The 23239-nt window shown below is 41.7% G+C and overlaps 1 protein-coding gene across 1 annotated transcript in view; it reads left to right on the top strand.

Annotated features, from left to right (window-relative positions):
* Positions 1 to 2557: 2557 nt before the first annotated feature.
* LOC128698728 (uncharacterized protein KIAA0930 homolog) overlaps positions 2558 to 23239 on the top strand; it is a 54117-nt gene continuing 33435 nt past the window's right edge. The window contains exons 1-2 of the mRNA XM_070097765.1: positions 2558 to 2981; positions 17719 to 17876. Of these exons, the coding sequence (XP_069953866.1) occupies positions 2861 to 2981; positions 17719 to 17876 (279 nt within the window). The 5' untranslated portion in view covers positions 2558 to 2860. The remainder of the gene's footprint in view (positions 2982 to 17718; positions 17877 to 23239) is intronic.

Here is a 23239-nt window from a genome sequence, read left to right as displayed (position 1 = left end):
TAATAGGTCTAGAGCAACTTGTGGATAAGACAGTTGTAGGTATCGAAGGGGGACATTTTTGCGACCTAGGTGTCCCAAATTCCTACTTGTCTATGTAAATGATAAATAATAATTATCTTTGTTATCATTTACTGTTATGTACATAATTAGTTACATTCAGATAAATGCAATTTTCCACAGAGAATGTAGAATATAACTTTGGTATAACTGTGTCTAGCATTAGGAATAATATTAGGAGAGAAGTAAATAATGAAAATGATTGTTATAGGAATGCGATCGACACCATGCCTAACCCTTCTAGGGTAGGGTAGGTGCCTGAGCCCGAGCCTTTAGCTCATAAGACTGTCATTCCCATTTGCCCCCTTGGGGCGGGGATGGCAGACCAGAGAGGCCTAGCTTGTGGCTAGGCCTGGGGACAGTTGGTCCCAAAGATGAGGAGGTACTTGTGCCTCCTCCCATGGGAGACTTAGATCTCAGACACTCCCTAAAGAGGGAGCCAAGGCCGGGCCACCACTTGGAAAAGGCCTGGGCCGGGAGAATACCGGCTAATCTTTAATAATAATAATAATAATAATAATAATAATAATAATAATAATAATATAGGAATGCAGTTAGAAGCCTGAGTAGATCTATAACCCACTATGATAACATGAACGTAGATAAGTATGTTTATGGAGCAACTTGCAATGTGAACAGACTGACTGATGTTGTAGTGGCCAGGCTTAGGCTTGGTTACAAGTACTTCTGGCAGTTTGGGAGACACACAGATGATGATCAAACTAAATGTAAATTATGTGATCAGGCATATGGTCACTCTCTTGAACACTATGTGCTTAATTGTCCACTTATTGAGGAATACAGAGATAGATAGTATAATAACCTATGTGACATGTTAAGATATCTTATTAACGAAAATAAGATATCAGATATGCTAAGTAAATTTCCTAAATTCATATATACACCTGTTAACCCTTTTGTGGCCTAGTTCCTGGGTCTTTTGTGTGTATCCATATGCTCTTGCGCTACCGTCCACAGGATGGATATGGGGTGCACAATAAACTAGCCACTTCGGTGGTAAAATCTAACCTAACATTTTCACCAGCGTTAGGGATCGAACCAGGGACACTCAGTGTGAGGTGAGAGCGTTGCCAACTGTGCCACTGTAACTTACGTAAGTCTGTTTAGGCACAGGTAGACCTAAGTACAATTATCTATCATACATAGTGTAAATTACCTAGGATAACCCCAAAAAAGTGAAAGTGACTTATTGGGGTCCTTGTTTAGCTAGCAGAACTTTGGGGTTCCGTCCCTGGATGCATTATGTGCCTCTAATCTTTTCAGTATCCTGGAGTTTACCTGGAGAGAGTTCCGGGGGTCAACGCCCCCGCGGCCCGGTCTGTGACCAGGCCTCCTGGTGGATCAGAGCCTGATCAACCAGGCTGTTGCTGCTGGCTGCACGCAAACCAACGTACGAGCCACAGCCCAGCTGGTCAGGAACCGACTTTAGGTGCTTGTCCAGTGCCAGCTTGAAGACTGCCAGGGGTCTGTTGGTAATCCCCCTTATGTATGCTGGGAGGCAGTTGAACAGTCTCGGGCCCCTGACACTTATTGTATGGTCTCTTAACGTGCTAGTGACACCCCTGCTTTTCATTGGGGGATGTTGCATCGTCTGCCAAGTCTTTTGCTTTCGTAGTGAGTGATTTTCGTGTGCAAGTTCGGTACTAGTCCCTCTAGGATTTTCCAGGTGTATATAATGATGTATCTCTCCCGCCTGCGTTCCAGGGAGTACAGGTTTAGGAACCTCAAGCGTTCCCAGTAATTGAGGTGTTTTATCTCCGTTATGCGCGCCGTGAAAGTTCTCTGTACACCATAAGTATGGTATGCATAATACCTCCGGTACGGCTGAAAAACATTAGGGACGCGTTTCCATAAGACACCTGCTGTCCCGGTCCCTGTTCACCCATCAGTTCAAAATGGGTACCTAAGTCTTAGTGGACTGGTGTGGGTCGCATCCTGGGACAAAACTGACCTAATTTACCCGTAATGCTCAGCATAACAAGCAGCTTTCTGTATAGTATTATGTAATTGATGTCAGCTAGGACTGTATACCATGTACTTGTAGTAAATAAATATATTATTATTATTATTATTATTATTATTATTATTATTATTATTATTATTATTATTATTGTATTAAACTACCTAAGACAGTGTGGCTGCGCATGTCTTACTTATCAGCTTGTCGGTATTGCATGCTATTTAAAATATGATGATTGTAAGATGGATCTCGTAACAATATTTAACATATATTCAACACTTAGCATGGGCAGGTGTATACGGGTCTTTTAAGCAAATTTAGATACTTCAAAGCTGCCCTGACATTATTATTCAGATATTAGCGAAGAATTCTGAAATAATCTGTTGTTACTGAACACAGCCATATTGTCGTACTGCATTCCCCTACATTCAGTGGTAGTTATTTTTAATTTGTTTGTTTTTCACAAACATATATCTTTAAAAATTATTATATTATATAACTGTTTATGTAAAGTTTTTTTGAACCATATAAAATATTAATAATAATGTATGATAAGTAATCGTACGTCCGACCTGTCAATGATGTTTGTACTGTAATATGATAAAAGTAATGTTTAACATGATGAGATATGAGATAAAACATGACTAAGTAGCCAGATTAGTGAGGTGAGAGATAGAGGTAAAGATAGAGTATGTAGGTTGAGGTGAGAGGTAGCGTGGTGGTCTGCTATAGTAGCAGCTGCTCATCAAGGGATGACTCACACTTAAACATTAACTCTCCTTCACCACCTCCAACACTCCCTCACCAACACTTTCCCCAACAATGGCTGGCCTCGGCGCTAAGGATATACTCCGCAACGTGACGGCCCTCGAGCAACTCATTGAAGAAATCAACTTCCAGAGAGCCAAGGAAATGCGGCAATGTCTCATGTCCAAAGACACAGGTGGGTGCCTGTGTCCCAGCATGCCAGGCCGGGATGCATCATTATTACTTGTTTTAAATAGTAATTTGGTTTTCTAAGACATCAGGGACACCATAGTGTAATTGTCAACACATTCATGGAGTTCTGGTGTTACTATCACAATTTACAGGAAAAAAAATATCCTGGGTTATTTATTGATCCATGAAAGTACTTTGGCACTACTAACTACAGTATTCTTCGTTAACTAACATAAATTACTATTCTTACTTGAGTGATTGACACTTAACATTTAATTATAAAGGATTCATTTAAAGCACTAGTGAATACTGATGTTCCCCAAGGTAGCATCCTGGACCCTCTTCTGTTTCCTGTATTTTAAACTATCTTAACTTATTACTCTGGTGATGACACCACTTTTATTCAAATTCAATTTTTTCTTTTTTTTATGCAGTACAAAAAAATGTAGTTTATATGTAATAAAACATTGCTAGGCACAAAAGAAAGCACAAAAGGTCTATTGCTATACTCAGTGTGATGTCCAAGGTTATAGAGGAAGCAGTGTATTCTGAAGTAATTAAGTATCTTAATAATAATAAAAAAATATCCATAGGAAGGGCTAAGGGAGGCTTTGTGGGCAAGGGGCATGGACTTCCATCGGGCGTGCGTGAGCATGTTCAATACGAGTGAATGGAGACGAATGGTATTTGGGACCTGACGAGCTGTTGGAGTGTGAGCAGGGTAATATTTAGTGAAGGGATTCAGGGAAACCAGTTATTTTTATATAGCTGGACTTGAGTCCTGGAAATGGGAAGTACAATGCATGCACTTTAAAGGAGGGGTTCGGGATATTGGAAGTTTAGAGGGATGTGTTGTGTATCTTTATACGTATATGCTTCGAAACTGTTGTATTCTGGGCACCTCTGCAAAAACAGTGATTATGTGTGAGTGAGGTGAAAGTGTTGAATGATGATGAAAGTATTTTCTTGGGTCACCCTGTCTCGGTGGGAGATGGCGGACTTTTAAAAAAAAAAAAAATACATAGTTACCAATCAAGTTTCAGGAGTATACCTAGTATACCTGGAGAGGTTTCACAGCCCAGTCTGTGACCAGGTCTTGTGGTGGATCAGGGCCTGATTGACCAGGCTGTTACTACTGGCTGCACGTAAACCGATGTGCAAACCACAGCCAGGCTGGTCAGATACTGACTTTTGGTGCCTATCCAGCTCCCTCAGGAGATCTTATTCAACTGATATCTCCTTATCAATAGTTAATATGATGGACTACCTGAGAACTCAAAAATGTGGTGACCCCTGGACTTGCAAAAGTCATGCAGTTCAATTACTTGTAATATATTGTGTAAGAATGTACAAGCTATTGGGTTAGGCTTTGTGGACCAGTTTGTCTTATCTGAGAAACAGAAAAAAAATTCTTGGAGTCTCTATGGAAGTGAGTTTTCTAGGTAGATTCCATTAAAACCATACCACGGGTGGGGTAGAACCTGTGATCAGAGAGTCGTAAAACTCCAGACCGTGGTATTGTTTGTTTGCAGTCATGTTACGATTTCATAAGTCATTAGACTCGCAAAATAGTAATGACACGAAGTTTGCTGAAGTACATAAACAGGAACACAGTCTGTCCCTGACACCAACTTCAACTCTTGCATCTGGCACCAACCTCAACTCTTGCACCCGACACTAGCTTCAACTCTTGCACCTGGCACCAACCTCGACTCTTGCACCTGGCACCAACCTCGACTCTTGCACCCAACACCAACCTCAACTCTTGCACCCAACACCAACCTCAACTCCTGCACCCAACACCAGCCTCAACTCTTGCACCCAGCACCAGCCTCGACTGTTGCACCTGACACCAGCCTCGACTGTTGCACCTGACACCAGCCTCGACTGTTGCACCTGACACCAGCCTAGACTGTTGCACCTGACACCAGCCTAGACTGTTGCACCTGACACCAGCCTCGACTCTTGCACCTGACACCAGCCTCGACTGTTGCACCTGACACCAGCGGTGACTCTTGCACCTGACACCAGCGGTGACTCTTGCACCCAACACCAGCCTCAACTCTTGCACCTGACACCAGCCTCAACTCTTGCACCCGTCGCCAACCTTGACTCTTGCACCCAAAACCAACCTCGACTCTTTCACCTGATACAAACTTCAACTCTTGCACCCGACACCAACTTCGACTCTTGCACCCGACACCGACTTTTGCACCCAACACCAGCCTCGACTCTTGCACCCGACACCAACCTCGACTCTTGCACCCGACACCAACCTCGACTCTTGCACCCGACACCAACCTCGACTCTTGCACCCGACACCAACCTCGACTCTTGCACCCGACACCAACCTCGACTCTTGCACCCGACACCAACCTCGACTCTTGCACCCGACACCAACCTCGGCTCTTGCACCCGACAACAACCTCGGCTCTTGCACCCGACACCAACCTCGGCTCTTGCACCCGACACCAACCTCGGCTCTTGCACCCGACCCCACCCGCGCCTCTTGCACCCGACACCAACCTCGCCTCTTGCACCCGACACCACCCTCGGCTCTTGCACCCGACACCAACCTCGGCTCTTGCACCCGACACCAACCTCGGCTCTTGCACCCGACACCAACCTCGGCTCTTGCACCCGACACCAACCTCGGCTCTTGCACCCGACACCAACCTCGGCTCTTGCACCCGACACCAACCTCGGCTCTTGCACCCGACACCAACCTCGGCTATTGCACCCGACACAAACCTCGGCTCTTGCACCCGACACCAACCTCGGCTCTTGCACCCGACACCAACCTCGGCTCTTGCACCCGACACCAACCTCGGCTCTTGCACCCGACACCAACCTCGGCTCTTGCACCCGACACCAACCTCGGCTCTTGCACCCGACACCAACCTCGGCTCTTGCACCCGACACCAACCTCGGCTCTTGCACCCGACACCAACCTCGGCTCTTGCACCCGACACCAACCTCGGCTCTTGCACCCGACACCAACCTCGGCTCTTGCACCCGACACCAACCTCGGCTCTTGCACCCGACACCAACCTCGGCTCTTGCACCCGACACCAACCTCGGCTCTTGCACCCGACACCAACCTCGGCTCTTGCACCCGACACCAACCTCGGCTCTTGCACCCGACACCAACCTCGGCTCTTGCACCCGACACCAACCTCGGCTCTTGCACCCGACACCAACCTCGGCTCTTGCACCCGACACCAACCTCGGCTCTTGCACCCGACACCAACCTCGGCTCTTGCACCCGACACCAACCTCGGCTCTTGCACCCGACACCAACCTCGGCTCTTGCACCCGACACCAACCTCGGCTCTTGCACCCGACACCAACCTCGGCTCTTGCACCCGACACCAACCTCGGCTCTTGCACCCGACACCAACCTCGGCTCTTGCACCCGACACCAACCTCGGCTCTTGCACCCGACACCAACCTCGGCTCTTGCACCCGACACCAACCTCGGCTCTTGCACCCGACACCAACCTCGGCTCTTGCACCCGACACCAACCTCGGCTCTTGCACCTGATACAGGTATTACAGTGAAAACGACCCTCCAAACGTAGTGCCCACTGTTTCGTCTACTTCCTTTACATTCACTTGTGGCTCTTCCCTCCTATGAGATCACTCGTATCAGACTTGACATCAGTGCACTTAAATATCAACTGTCACATCAGGCACACTAATGCGCTATCACTTTAGGTTTCACATGCCCTCTCAGTCACAAAAAAACTTGAACTGGCCACCACTTAACAAAAGTACTGTGCTTCAAGGTTAATCTTGAAACTAATGTTAACCAAGTAGTCATTCATCACCCTCTCTTTCAGTAGTAATCATGGTGATCTTATTTTTATAGCTTCTATAGTAAAAATGCAAAAATATATGGACTTTGTAGTACAGTGGTCCCTCGATAATCATCGGGCTCGATAGTCGTCCTTTTCGAAAATTGTCGCGTTATTTTCGTCCAAACATTGGCTCGCAAATGGTCGGTTGACTCGCTAATCGTTGTTCATTTTGGACGCGTACTCACAGCTCTGAGCCGCCTCGGCCTCCCTTCCCAGCCAGTGTTCCATTGTTTACCAGTGAGTGACGGTCCCCTCACTTGTTCATATGAAACATTTCATAATATTCCATTCACTTTAGTGCTTGCAAGTGCTAAATAAGCTACCATGGTTCCAAAGAAAGCTCCTAGTGCCAAGCCTTTGGTAAAGAAGGTGAGAAATACGATTAAATTTAAGAAAAACATCATTGTACTATATGAAAGTGGTGTACGTGTGGCCGAACTGGCCAGGATGTATAACAAACCCCATACAACCATATCTTCCATCGTGGCAAAGAAAAAGGAAATCAAGGAAGCTGTTGTTGCTTGTAGAAAATTGTGGCCAGATTGTGTCCACAAGAGGGATTTTGAAGGGTTTGTGGCTGACACTGATGAGCCTGTATCAGTTGTGAAATCTATTGTGGCATTGGGGAGTTCCATGGGGTGTGACGTGAGTTTGGAGGATGTGGAAGAGTTGGTGGAGGACCACAAAGAAGAGCTCACCACTGAGGAGCTGCAAGAGCTTCAGCAGGAACAGCAACAGATTGCAACTCAGAATTTTGCTGCAGAGGAGGAGGAAGAGAGATGGAAGAAGGTGTTTTGTTCAGAAATTAAGGAGATTTTTGAAATGTGGGGTAGGATGGAAAGATTTATGGAGAAACAATACCCTGAGAAGGATGTTGCAAGCCATATTGGCAACTTGTACAGTGACAGAGTCTTGGCCCATTTTAGGGAGGTTTTAAAGAGACGCCAGAAACAGAGCTCTCTGGACACTTTTTTTTTTTTTTTTTTGCGAGACAGGACTCCAGTGACTCAGGTTGGTCCTAGTGGCATTAACCCTTTCAGGGTCCGTCCCGTAGATCTACGGCTTTACGGTGAGTGTCCAAACCGTAGATCTACGCCATGAGCTCAGCTCACTCTGATAAACTGTGAGTGGTACATTTGGGCCTAGATATGAGAGAATACATCTATGTGGTATGTGTGCACCACATAAAACAGATCCTGCAGCACACTGTGTATAATGAGAGAAAAAAACTGAAATCATGATTTTTCGATTAAAACAGCAACTTTGCAGTGTTTTTTCGTATGTTTTTTATAGTTGTATTTGCGATTTCTTGGTCTCGCTTGATAGAATGGAAGACATATTACAGAAATAGAGATGATTTTGATTGGTTTTAGTACTGGAAATGGCTTGAAACTGAGCTCAAAGTAGCGGAAATGTTAAATTTTTGCCGATATTCAAGAGTAAACAAACGACCTCACACGTCTAATACACGTCAGCTGATGGGTCTAATATACATTCACAAATATGGTGATGATATTTATACAATTATTACAGTATTGCATAACAGTAAATCTTGTATTTTTTGGTGTGAATAAAAATTCATTATGTGAATAAAAAATCAAAATGGAATTTATTTGTAAAGCCTCAAAACATAACTAATGAACAGAGGAAATGTTAGTTTAGTGCCAGGAATGCCTACATTGTTTATTCTGGACCCTATTTTGAAATTGGAATATTTTGAACTTTGTGTTAAATTGGCCAAATTAACAATTTCCGATCACTTTATTTTGTAGTTGAAACAGTTGACTTGGCTATTTCTTGTGCTCAATCGATAGAAGTAATACTAGTGAAATAGCTAAGAATTTGGTTGATTGGAATAATGTAATTGGCCTAAAATGGGAGTCAAAGTCGGCAAAATCGCCGATTCGTAAATATCGCTGACACATCAAAATTCGCGAGAGCATAATTTCGTCAATTTTCCACCAAATTTCGTACTTTTTGTTTTATTACCTTCACAAAAAGATTCTCTACGATTTCATAAGAAAAAATAACAAATTTTTTTTTTTAAATTCTTGGACACTCGTGCGTGACTCCAGATTTGGGCCTTGGACCCTGAAAGGGTTAATAAACAGAGAACAGAAGTAACCCCAGAAAAGGACTTGGTACCTAAGGTGTTGATGGAAGGGGATTCCCCTTCCAAACAGTAACTAATCCAATCTCTCTCCTCCTCCAGTCTTCCATACAGTAAGAAGAATCGCCAATAGGTAAGGTAAGTGTTACGCTGTTAATTTTTCATTCATCATGTCCCATTGTATTGTTTATGTACTACATCTATATTTCATGCAAAAAATTTTTAGTTTTAATACTTCTGGGTGTCAGGAACGGATTAATTGTATTTACATTATCTCTTATGGGGAAAATTGATTAAAAAATCGTCTATTTCGATAATCTTCTCACTTCCAGGAACTGATTAACGACGATGAACGAGGGACCACTGTAATTATACCAATAGACCTTGAAGCAAAAAATCCATTACTTTTTAATAAAGATACTGGACAAGGGCACTACAAGGAAATCATCAGAGGAGCTTTAACCCTTTGACTGTCGCAGGCCCCTTTCTGAAACTGTCATTCTATGTCGCAAATTATTTGAAAAAAAAAATTATTTTTTCTTATGAAAATGTTTAGGATTATTTTGCAGTGTGTTTTAAGCGTAAAAAGTTTTTTGCCATCAGTACTTACCGAGATATAGAGCTGCAAAGTTGGCAGAAAGTGAGGTGCGTACGGCAACAGCGGCGACTGCCGCCCACCCGGTATTCTTTTATTTACTCTAATTCAAAAGTTTCTTGTATTTTCCAATGTTTTTCTTTTCCAAGTAACTTATGTGGCCTGTGAGACCAATGTAAGGTGCATTGTTCAAATATACACTCATTGTTTACAACACAATAACTGAACAAACTTTATCACTGTTAGTTTGTGTATAAAATTTGTTTACACAAACAATACAAAACAATGTTTATTACTATTGTTCCATAATATATATACATATGTTATTTATTTATTTATTATCACACCGGCCGATTCCCACCAAGGCAGGGTGGCCCGAAAAAGAAAAACTTTCACCATCATTCACTCCATCACTGTCTTGCCAGAAGGGTGCTTTACACTACAGTTTTTAAAACTGCAACATTAACACCCCTCCTTCAGAGTGCAGGCACTGTACTTCCCATCTCCAGAACTCAAGTCCGGCCTGCCGGTTTCCCTGAATCCCTTCATAAATGTTACTTTGCTCACACTCCAACAGCACGTCAAGTATTAAAAACCATTTGTCTCCATTCACTCCTATCAAACACGCTCACGCATGCCTGCTGGAAGTCCAAGCCCCTCGCACACAAAACCTCCTTTACCCCCTCCCTCCAACCCTTCCTAGGCCGACCCCTACCCCGCCTTCCTTCCACTACAGACTGATACACTCTTGAAGTCATTCTGTTTCGCTCCATTCTCTCTACATGTCCGAACCACCTCAACAACCCTTCCTCAGCCCTCTGGACAACAGTTTTGGTAATCCCGCACCTCCTCCTAACTTCCAAACTACGAATTCTCTGCATTATATTCACACCACACATTGCCCTCAGACATGACATCTCCACTGCCTCCAGCCTTCTCCTCGCTGCAACATTCATCACCCACGCTTCACACCCATATAAGAGCGTTGGTAAAACTATACTCTCATACATTCCCCTCTTTGCCTCCAAGGACAAAGTTCTTTGTCTCCACAGACTCCTAAGTGCACCACTCACTCTTTTTCCCTCATCAATTCTATGATTCACCTCATCTTTCATAGACCCATCCGCTGACACGTCCACTCCCAAATATCTGAATACGTTCACCTCCTCCATACTCTCTCCCTCCAATCTGATATTCAATCTTTCATCACCTAATCTTTTTGTTATCCTCATAACCTTACTCTTTCCTGTATTCACCTTTAATTTTCTTCTTTTGCACACCCTACCAAATTCATCCACCAATCTCTGCAACTTCTCTTCAGAATCTCCCAAGAGCACAGTGTCATCAGCAAAGAGCAGCTGTGACAACTCCCACTTTGTGTGTGATTCTTTATCTTTTAACTCCACGCCTCTTGCCAAGACCCTCGCATTTACTTCTCTTACAACCCCATCTATAAATATATTAAACAACCACGGTGACATCACACATCCTTGTCTAAGGCCTACTTTTACTGGGAAAAAATTTCCCTCTTTCCTACATACTCTAACTTGAGCCTCACTATCCTCGTAAAAACTCTTCACTGCTTTCAGTAACCTACCTCCTACACCATACACTTGCAACATCTGCCACATTGCCCCCCTATCCACCCTGTCATACGCCTTTTCCAAATCCATAAATGCCACAAAGACCTCTTTAGCCTTATCTAAATACTGTTCACTTATATGTTTCACTGTAAACACCTGGTCCACACACCCCCTACCTTTCCTAAAGCCTCCTTGCTCATCTGCTATCCTATTCTCCGTCTTACTCTTAATTCTTTCAATTATAACTCTACCATACACTTTACCAGGTACACTCAACAGACTTATCCCCCTATAATTTTTGCACTCTCTTTTATCCCCTTTGCCTTTATACAAAGGAACTATGCATGCTCTCTGCCAATCCCTAGGTACCTTACCCTCTTCCATACATTTATTAAATAATTGCACCAACCACTCCAAAACTATATCCCCACCTGCTTTTAACATTTCTATCTTTATCCCATCAATCCCGGCTGCCTTACCCCCTTTCATTTTACCTACTGCCTCACGAACTTCCCCCACACTCACAACTGGCTCTTCCTCACTCCTACAAGATGTTATTCCTCCTTGCCCTATACACGAAATCACAGCTTCCCTATCTTCATCAACATTTAACAATTCCTCAAAATATTCCTTCCATCTTCCCAATACCTCTAACTCTCCATTTAATAACTCTCCTCTCCTATTTTTAACTGACAAATCAATTTGTTCTCTAGGCTTTCTTAACTTGTTAATCTCACTCCAAAACTTTTTCTTATTTTCAACAAAATTTGTTGATAACATCTCACCCACTCTCTCATTTGCTCTCTTTTTACATTGCTTCACCACTCTCTTAACCTCTCTCTTTTTCTCCATATACTCTTCCCTCCTTGCATCACTTCTACTTTGTAAAAACTTCTCATATGCTAACTTTTTCTCCCTTACTACTCTCTTTACATCATCATTCCACCAATCGCTCCTCTTCCCTCCTGCACCCACTTTCCTGTAACCACAAACTTCTGCTGAACACTCTAACACTACATTTTTAAACCTACCCCATACCTCTTCGACCCCATTGCCTATGCTCTCATTAGCCCATCTATCCTCCAATAGCTGTTTATATCTTACCCTAACTGCCTCCTCTTTTAGTTTATAAACCTTCACCTCTCTCTTCCCTGATGCTTCTATTCTCCTTGTATCCCATCTACCTTTTACTCTCAGTGTAGCTACAACTAGAAAGTGATCTGATATATCTGTGGCCCCTCTATAAACATGTACATCCTGAAGTCTACTCAACAGTCTTTTATCTACCAATACATAATCCAACAAACTACTGTCATTTCGCCCTACATCATATCGTGTATACTTATTTATCCTCTTTTTCTTAAAATATGTATTACCTATAACTAAACCCCTTTCTATACAAAGTTCAATCAAAGGGCTCCCATTATCATTTACACCTGGCACCCCAAACTTACCTACCACACCCTCTCTAAATATGTACAGTCACTAAACACGTTCCTAGAACTGCTGCAGCTTGTGGAACTCTTTGAAACATGGGTATATACAGAGTGGCACTTTACACTCCTCACACATAAAACGAGTGTCTCTGCGTGTTTGTGGGCATTTTGTGGTATGTGTACATACATAACACCTCTTCTGAGCATTTTTCTTGGAAGTAGTAGGAGGCAGCTGTATGGGGTAGTGATCACCAGGCCTCAAACGAGATGGCGTGTGTTGGTAATTTCGTGGGCACTGGTCTGTTGCAGGTGTTGCTCCTTGGTACTTTGCGATTATTTGTCTGATTACTGACAAACAAAATTCACCATATTTTGGTGTTTTGTTGGTCTTCAACTTGTATATGTTATAAGCATTTAGCATGGAGATATCAACAAGATGGGAAAAAAAGTTTTATATACCACTTATAACTCTTGCGTACACAATCAGCAAACCCAATCTGCATGTCACATTTGTCCACTAAGCGCATATTGAGGTTGTAGTCCATGACAGCTGCAGGCTTTAGAATGGGTTCATTGGTCTCTCTGTTGTACCTGCCACTGTGTGCCATTTTGTTTCGGTGAACTGATGTCAGCAATGTGACATCACGTTTGTCATGCCACCGAAATGCCATGATGTCATTGGCAGCAAAGGCTTGCACCTCACCTCTGCGAGTGCCAGCGTTGAACCTTGGCATATGTTTACGATTACCACGCACTGTGCCACACACGTCTGTCAAGTTCACTTGCAAGAAATCACTGAGTAAGGGGCTTGTGTACCAGTTATCAGTAAATAACATATGCCCCTTTCCAAGATATGGTTCCATCATTGTTCTAACCACATCACCAGAGATACCCAATGACTTCATGGTATCTCTCAAAGTATTACTGCCAGTGTACACAATGATATCCAAAACTAGACCACTTCTGCAATCACACAGTACAAATAACTTTATATAAAGCATTTCCTCTTGCTTGGTATATATTGCTTGAATGAGAGTCTTCCTTTGAACAAAATCAAAGACTCATCAATAACAAGCTTCCTGAAGGGATAAAAATACATGCAGCACTTTTGTTTCATGTACATAAACACATTTCTGATCTTATATAACCTGTCGCTTCTGTCAGGCCTGGTTTTGTCTGAAAAGTGTAACATACGTAACATTATCAAGAAACGATTGACACCTAAAATGTCACTAAAACCTGGAGTTGAAATCAGGCATTCTGTTGCCCAGTATGTGGTGACAGTGTGCTTATACACATGTGGCATAAGCATTATTGTGGCAAAAAACAGGTACATCTGTGCCACAGTTGTCTCCTTCCACTGGTGTAGCCATGATCTTGTTGAGAGAATTGTATTTGCCATGGTGTATCCATAGTATGTGATGGTTTCCCTGACAATGATGTCCATCAGGGGTTCATTGAAGAATAACTCAAAGCATTCCAGTTCACTAGCATTGTTCCCAAGTGGACATGATGGCTTTATTCCACTTTGTGTTTCATCAAAGTCGTGGGGACTGGGAATAAACTCGTCACCTTCCTGCCAATCCGAGATGCGGTCTGCTGGTGGGTTCTTGATATTGTAACATGGTTGTGGTTGTGCAGGTTGTGGTTGTGTAGGTTGTGGTTGTGTAGGTTGTGGGAGTGTGGGGTTGGGTGAGGCTGGTTGTTGTTGTGCAGAGTCAGCAGCGCGGCCCGCTGCTGGTGCCGCATGGGTCGTGCCACCATCACTATCACCACCACTGCCTGCTGCCTCACTCACATCATTCATACCCATCGTAACAATATCGTCATCTTCACTATCAGGTCGTGGTGTAGGGCCACGGGATGTGCTCCCAGAGTTTCTCCTTCCCCTTGGAACAGCATATGAAACACTACCAGACCGCATGCTACATTGTACATTCTGCAGCTTCACTGGGGAATATTTACCCTCACTGTCACAACTAGAACTGCTTTCAGTAACCTTGAAATCACTATCACTATCACATTCACTGCTAACATCTGGGTCTTGTACACGACCAAATAGTTTCCTCTTTCGTCCTGGTACAGGTGAACGTGAACGTGAACGTGGACAAGCCGAACCAGCACCAGTGGTGGATGGTTGTGGGTCATCTGGGTCTTCATCACTAATTACATCATCCTGGGCACTTTTTGGTCACACTCACTTGAAAACCCTGGAATTCACTGTCACTGACACTTTCATCGCTGTTAGAGCTATCACTTGGGAACAAAAGACCTCCAATCTGCCGAAGAATGAGTGAGGTACTTCTTACCGCGAGGCATGGTGAAAATGGACTACCAAGATGGCGTTCCCACAATGCACCGCTGAGTCCCAGATTTTTTCACAGGGTGCACACCCACCACTGAGACCCATTCTCTCTCATGTAGGCCTACCAGGCCTTTCCCGCTTGAGTTGAAGCCGCTAGAATTTATGCGTATAAATACGTCAGAAACAGTGGCGTGTAAGACGTATGTATACGGCATAAACAGTCAAAGGGTTAAAAGGACATTGGACAAAGGCTGAAGTTGTCTTCATGCCAAAGATAACCTTGATAATCAAGAACAGACTTGAGAAAATCTCCATGACAGAAAGAGTCTTCTAGGAAGCACAGTGGAACCCCGGATTTCGTCTTTACCGGATATCGTACGATTTGGATTTTGACCACTTTTTTCAGCGAAATTTTGCCCTGGATTTCGTACCTTGTCCCAGAAATCATCTGTATCAGACGCATCCCCCCCTTCCAGGACGCTGCCACTTGTGCGTACATATCTCAATCTGGCTGTGTCACTGGTTGAGTGAGCATTCATCCGAAACATTTCATAATAATCCATTTTTTTGTGCTTGTTTATTGAATGCAACTGCAAAATAAGCCACCTTGGGTCCAAAGAAAGTTCCTAATGCCCAGCCCTTTGGTAAAGAAGGTGAGAAACATGATAGAATTCAGGAAAGAGATTGTAGAAAAATATGAAAGTGGCGTAAGTGTGGCCGAGCTTGCAGATGTGTGGCAAGTCAAATTCAACAGTCAGTTCCATCCTGGCAAAGAAAGTAGAAATCGAGGAAGCTGATGTTGTGAAAAGGGTGATTAAGGACATCTGTGCAAAGTGGAATGAGGTGCAAACTTGTGTGGAAAAATATCACCCTGACCAAACCGATACAAGCCGTATCTGAAACATGTTTAGTGACAATACCTTGTCTCATTTTAGGCAAATCTTAGAGATGCCAGAAACAGAGCTCTCTGGACAGATTTTTAGTGTGACAGAGGTCCAGTGCCAGTAAAAGACAAAGAAGGGAAGTAACCCCAAATAGGGCTTTGATACCTGAAGTCCTTATGGAGGGGGATTCCCCTTTCAAACAATAACCTCTGCTCCTCCCTCTCCCCTCCTCACTGTTCATACCCCAACAATTCTTCAATCCATTTCATTAATCATTTATATTTCTTTTTCATTGCTTTCTGCATGTAAAACTATAGTTATTCTTTAAAAAAATGTATTGTTTATATTTTTGGGTGTCTGGAATGGATTAACCCCTTGACTGTCACAACCCCAAATCCTACAATGTGTGTGTGTTGCAAAATATTAAAAAAAAAAATTATTTTTTCTCATGAAATGATAGAGAATCTTTTCCCGATGGTAATGACACCAAAAGTACAAAATTTGATGGAAAACTTACGAAATTATGCTCGTGAATTTAGTGATCTCGGCGATATATATGCATCAGCAATTTTGCCCACTTTAAGCCCAATTTCGGCCAATTCCATTGTTCCAGTCAATCAAACTCGGAGCTATTCCTTTAGAACTCCATTTGTTCTGTCGATTGAGTACAAGAACCCGCCCATTTGCTGAATTCAACTACCCAATAAAGTGGTCAGAAATTGTCCAAATTGGCAGTTTCTGATCAAACTGCCAATTTCAAAATAGGGTTCAGAATAAAGAGTGCAGACATTCCTGGCACTAAAATAACATTTTCTCTGTTCATTAGTCATGTCTCCAGGCCCCTCTTATATTACTCTCGCTTTCTATATTGAATTTTTATTCACACGAAAAATAGAAGATTTAATGTTATGCAGACCACTGCATTATTGTAATAATTGTATAAATAATGTCAACCCATTTGTGACTGCATATTAGACTGGCCAGTTGGACATGTATTGGACGGTGACGTCATTTGTTTACTCCTGAACATTGGCAAATATCGGACATTTCCGCTACTTGGAGCTCAATTTCAAGGTCCTTTTCATCATGAAACCAATCAAAATCATCTCTATTTCTGTAATATATCTTCCATTCTATCAAAGGAGACCAAGAAAATGAGAATACAACCATAAATACTATGTGAAAATACACCTCAAAATCCGCATTTTAATCCAGAAACATGGTTGGAGTTTTTTTTTTCTCGTTATGCACTGCGTGCTGCAGGATGTTTTTTATACTGCACACACTGACCACACAGAGCCATTCTGTCATATGTGGGCCTACCAGTTTTCTCCCACTTGATTTGAAGCCACTAGAATTTTGGAGTATTAATACGTCTAAAATACTGGCTTGTAAGACTTATATATACAACAAAAACAGTTAAAAGGTTAATTGTATTTACGTTATTTCTTATGGGAAATAGTGCTTTGGTTTTCATCCATTTTGGATTTAGACCGACCTTCTGGAAAGGATTAAGGATGAAATCCAGGGTTCCGCTGTAATTTGTATTGCTCAAACCCTAATGGTTACAAAAATAAGTGACATTTTACACATTTTACAGTCACAGTAACTATGACTTGAAACATTGATATTGTCTTGGAACGAACACCAGATATAAACAGTGTTTTTTCTGTTTATTCTGTATCTTTATTGTATGACAAATATACGAAGGATCGTACTATGTCTTGCTTTGTAGTACAGTGCCTGCACTCTGAAGGAGGGGTGTTAATGTTGCAGTTTAAAAACTGTAGTGTAAAGCACCCTTCTGGCAAGACAGTGATGGAGTGAATGATGGTGAAAGTTTTTCTTTTTCGGGCCACCCTGCCTTGGTGGGAATCGGCCAGTGTGATAATAAAAAAAAAAAAATAATATATATAGTTGTGGATGTTGCCGTCTACCTGTAGTAAGAGTGTGTATTTATATTATCAGATACAGGGTTTGTGATGGTGCAGGGTACCACTTACTGGACCGACCTCTTTGTCCGACACTTCCTCTTCCAGACGGATCGCTCTACAGATGCTGATGATCTCTTATTTTTTATCAGAAAGAAACACCTGAAAGGTTCACGATACATTCCAAAATATCAGGTTGGTGTCTGTATGACAGTTTAGCATGACTGAAATGTTTCTTGCTTTAATAAAGCATTATGGAATTGAGATTGTTGCATGTGTACTATTGATATACATACTCTACAGTATTATTATTGCAAGCTTTAAATTAAAAAGAGTTTTGATGTGTACCTTTCACCCATTTATTTCCTAATAAGTACTTTTTAATATGGTAAACTAAACAACTTCAAAAATAGTGTTGTGAAGTAGACTGCAGGTTTTTAATAAAATAAAATATAGCACTGTATATTTAAAATTCAAAACACCTCCGTAAGTTTTGTTGGTTTATATATATATATGTTGTGCCGAATAGGCAGAACTTGCGATCTTGGCTTAAATAACAACGCTCATCTTGCTATATAGGACAAGTGAAAATTTGTGTATGCAATAATTTCGCCAAAATCATTCTGAACCAAAAGAAAAAAATATATTTCACTGTGTTTGTTTAGTATTAAATTATTGTAAACAAATATAAAATATATTTAGTTGGGTTAGGCTAAAATAAATTGCGCTTGTTATAATAAGGTTAGGTAAGTTTTCTAAGTTTCTTTTGGTGCAAAATTATAAATTTTTACATCAACATTAATGAAAAAAATATATCTTTAAACGTATAAGAGAAAATTTTAGAAAGGACTTAATTATAAATGAGTTCTTGCTAATTGACCAGTTTTACATATTCGGCACGACATATATATATGTATATATATACATGTATATATATATATTTATATATAAATATATATATTTATATATATATATCTATATATAATATATCTATATCTATATATATACACACACACACACAGGTCTCCCTCAACATTCACGAGGGTTAGGGGATCAAGAGCCTCGCGAATGTTGAAAAACCGTGAATGTTTGGTGCCCCAATATATTGTAGGGAAATATAATACAATACTGCTTCCTTAACTTGTTGAACCATGAACAATCATAAAATACATGAAAACGTCGTAAATTGTACTAAATACATACGTTATGCCTTAACAACATGTATGTTATTAAATACCACTGCCTCCACCACTGCAAGTCCCTGCTACCCTCCCTCCGACCCCCCACAACTGGCAGCCAGCCCTCCCACCACTGTGTGGCGAGTGTTTTGTTTGTTCATTATTTGCTATTAAACTACATTATAAATAATGTCAACCCATTTATGACTGCATATTAGAATGGCTATTCGGACAGGTATTGGAAGGTGACATCATGTGTTTACTCTTGAACACAGCAAAGAATCAAACATTTCTGCTACTGCTAATAATAATAATAATAATAATATTAATAATGATAATATTAATATATTAATAATAATAATAATAAATACGATAGAATTGAAGAAGGAAATTGTACAAAAATACGAGGGCTGAAGCAGTGGTGGAGGAAGTGGTTGACACATCGTCAGTGTGGCTTTGTTTATGTTGGAGTGAGTATTAGTCTCCGTGCTCTTCCAAACATTTCACAATAATTCATTGTATTTGGTGCTTGTAGATTGAGTGTGACTGGAGTGGTAGAGGCAGTGGTAGAGGCAGTGGTAGAGGCAGTGGTAGAGGCAGTGGTAGAGGCAGTGGTAGAGGCAGTAATAGAGGCAGTAATAGAGGCAGTGATAGAGGCAGTGGGTGAGGCAGTGGCATTTACTAACATATATGTTATAAATAATAATAGTACATGTTAATATTAATAACATTTATAATAATAATAATAATAAATGTTATTCATAATGTACTATTATTATTTATAACATATATGTTAGTAAATATCACTGCCTCTATCACTGCCTCTACCACTGTCTCACCCACTGCCTTTACCACTGCCTCTACCACTGCCTCAACTGCTGCCTCACCCACTGCCTCTATCACTGCCTCTACCACTGCCTCACCCACTGCCTTTACCACTGCCTCTACCACTGCCTCAACTGCTGCCTCACCCACTGCCTCACCCACTGCCTCACCCACTGCCTCAACAGCTGCATCACCCACTGCCTCTACCACTGCCTCAACTGCTGCCTCACCCACTGCCTCACCCACTGCCTCACCCACTGCCTCACCCACTGCCTCACCCACTGCCTCACCCACTGCCTCACCCACTGCCTCACCCACTGCCTCACCCACTGCCTCACCCACTGCCTCACCCACTGCCTCACCCACTGCCTCACCCACTGCCTCACCCACTGCCTCGACCACTGCCTCGACCACTGCCTCACCCACTGCCTTTACCACTGCCTCTACCACTGCCTTAACTGCTGCCTCACCCACTGCCTCACCCACTGCCTCTACCACTGCCTCTACCACTGCCTCTACCACTGCCTCTACCACTGCCTCTACCACTGCCTCTACCACTGCCTCACCCACTGCCTCACCCACTGCCTCACCCACTGCCTCACCCACTGTCTCTACCACTGCTTCTACCACTGCCTCACTGCCTTTACCACTGCCTCTACCACTGCCTCAACTGCTGCCTCACCCACTGCCTCTATCACTGCCTCTACCACTGCCTCACCCACTGCCTTTACCACTGCCTCACCCACTGCCTTTACCACTGCCTCACCCACTGCCTCACCCACTGCCTCACCCACTGCCTCACCCACTGCCTCACCCACTGCCTCACCCACTGCCTCTACCACTGCCTTTACCACTGCCTCTACCACTGCCTCTACCACTGCCTCACCCACTGCCTCACCCACTGCCTCACCCACTGCCTCACCCACTGCCTCTACCACTGCCTCAACCACTCCAGTCACACTCAATCTACAAGCACCAAATATGATGAATTATTGTGAAATGTTTAGAAGAGCACGGAGACTAATACTCATTCCAGCATAAACAAAGCCACACTGACGATGCGTCAACCACTTCCTCCACCACTGCTTCAACCCTCGTATTTTTGTACAATTTCCTTCTTCAATTCTATCGTATTTATTATTATTATTATTATTATTATATTAATATTATTATTATTAGCAGTAGCAGAAATGTTTGATTCTTTGCTGTGTTCAAGAGTAAACACATGATGTCACCTTCCAATACCTGTCCGAATAGCCATTCTAATATGCAGTCATAAATGGGTTTACATTATTTATACTGTAGTTTAATAGCAAATAATGAACAAACAAAACACTCACCACACAGTGGTGGGAGGGCTGGCTGCCAGTTGCAGGGGTCAGAGGGAGGGTAGTAAGGACTCGTGGCGGTAAACTTAAATATGATATATATATACAGGAGGGCCCCAATTATACGGCTGGTTAGGTTCCAGGCTACCGCCGTAAAGCGGAAACCGCCGTAAAGTGGAACACCCTTTTTTTCCACTTACAAATGCATACAAACACTAGATAACAAGTTTACACTAACATATATTAAGTTAGCAATAGAACCAGGCATCAAAAAACAATAAAAAAGTACAATACACACATAGTGCACTCATTACTTACCTTAACCCTTTCAGGGTCCGTCCCGTAGATCTACGGCTTTACGTTCAGGGTCCAAACCGTAGATCTACGCCATGAGCTCAGCTCACTCTGATAGACTGTGAGTGGTACATTTGGGGCTAGATATGAGAGAATACATCTATGTGGTATGTGTGCACCACATGAAACAGATCCTGCAGCACACTGTGTGTAATGAGAGAAAAAAAATGAAATCATGATTTTTCGATTAAAACAGCAACTTTGCAGTGTTTTTCGTATGTTTTTTATAGTTGTATTTGCGATTTCTTGGTCTCATTTGATAGAATGGAAGACATATTACAGAAATAGAGATGATTTTGATTGGTTTTAGCATTGGAAATGGCTTGAAACTGAGCTCAAAGTAGCGAAAATGTTAAATTTTTGCCGATATTCAAGAGTAAACAAACGACCTCACACGTCTAATACACGTCAGCTGGTGGGTCTAATATACATTCACAAATATGGTGATGATATTTATACAATTATTACAGTATTGCATAACAGTAAATCTTCTATTTTTTGGTGTGAATAAAAATTCATGATGTGAATAAAAAATCAAAATGGAATTTATTTGTAAAGCCTCAAAACATAACTAATGAACAGAGGAAATGTTAGTTTAGTGCCAGGAATGCCTACATTGTTCATTCTGGACCCTATTTTGAAATTGGAATATTTTGAACTTTGTGTTAAATTGGCCAAATTAACAATTTCCAATCACTTTATTTTGTAGTTGAAACAGTTGACTTGGCGATTTCTTGTGCTCAATCGATAGAATAGAAGTAATACTAGTTAAATAGCTAAGAATTTTGTTCATTGGAATAATGTAATTGGCCTAAAATGGGAGTCAAAGTCGGCAAAATCGCCGATTCGTAAATATTGCTGACACATCAAAATTCGTGAGAGCATAACTTCGTCAATTTTCCACCAAATTTCGTACTTTTTGTTTTATTACCTTCACAAAAAGATTCTCTACGATTTCATAAGAAAAAATAAAAAATTTTTTTTTGAAAATTCTTGGACACTGGTGCGTGACTCCAGATTTGGGCCTTGGACCCTGAAAGGGTTAAAATATTTATAGTCTTAATCTAGGGTGAGACAAGTAGTATTTATTGTAAGAAATCAAGTGTGGTATGTATGGTAGTCAGCCAGGCTACCATACCAGGCCACCCCACCCACACATACAATTCTATGATATTTAAGCATCCCAGAGCGATAAAATGTATATACAGTTCACTCATTACTTACCTTAAAATATTTGTAGTCTTAATGTAGGGTCAGGAGTAAGTAAATGAGATAAAACGAATAAATGAGAGAGAGAAAGAATGAGTGCATGAGAGAGGACAGGCGCAGACTTATGTAAACAAACCAGGCGAAGGTAAGTTTTGTAAACAAAGTGTACATGTCTGGTTTGTGTACAAGTTACATTGTGTACAGGTTGTCTCTACATTGATACGGTAGAATAAATAAAGAAGAACACTCCCATTCTCATGTAACATCATTTTGAGAAGAAATGATGCTCTGAGTGAAGGCAATGGAAATAAGTCACTCTGACTTTTTTGGGTTATCCTAGGTTCTCTGCACATATGTTGTTATGTATGATAATCTATGTAACTGTATTTGTGTATACCTGAATAAACTTACATACATACGAAAGGAATAATTTTCTACAGTTACCCCCAGTAACACATTTTCTCTTATGTTAGATTAGAGAAAATGTTATTCTTGGCATCACTTGTACAAGTTATCTGGCTACCACATCTCATATTTATGTTTATTTATTCTATTGTAGGGTGTATTTATCATCTTTTCATGTTATGTATCGTGTTTATTATATAATTTTGAAAAAATATCATAGATGGATTAATGAAAATGTGTATTTAACGTAATATGCGAC

This window comes from Cherax quadricarinatus, chromosome 59 (assembly GCF_038502225.1).
Source record: "Cherax quadricarinatus isolate ZL_2023a chromosome 59, ASM3850222v1, whole genome shotgun sequence".
NCBI classification, from domain to species: Eukaryota; Metazoa; Arthropoda; class Malacostraca; order Decapoda; family Parastacidae; genus Cherax; species Cherax quadricarinatus.
Note: the sequence above shows the minus strand (reverse complement) of the source record. Positions and strands in the feature narration are given on the sequence as shown.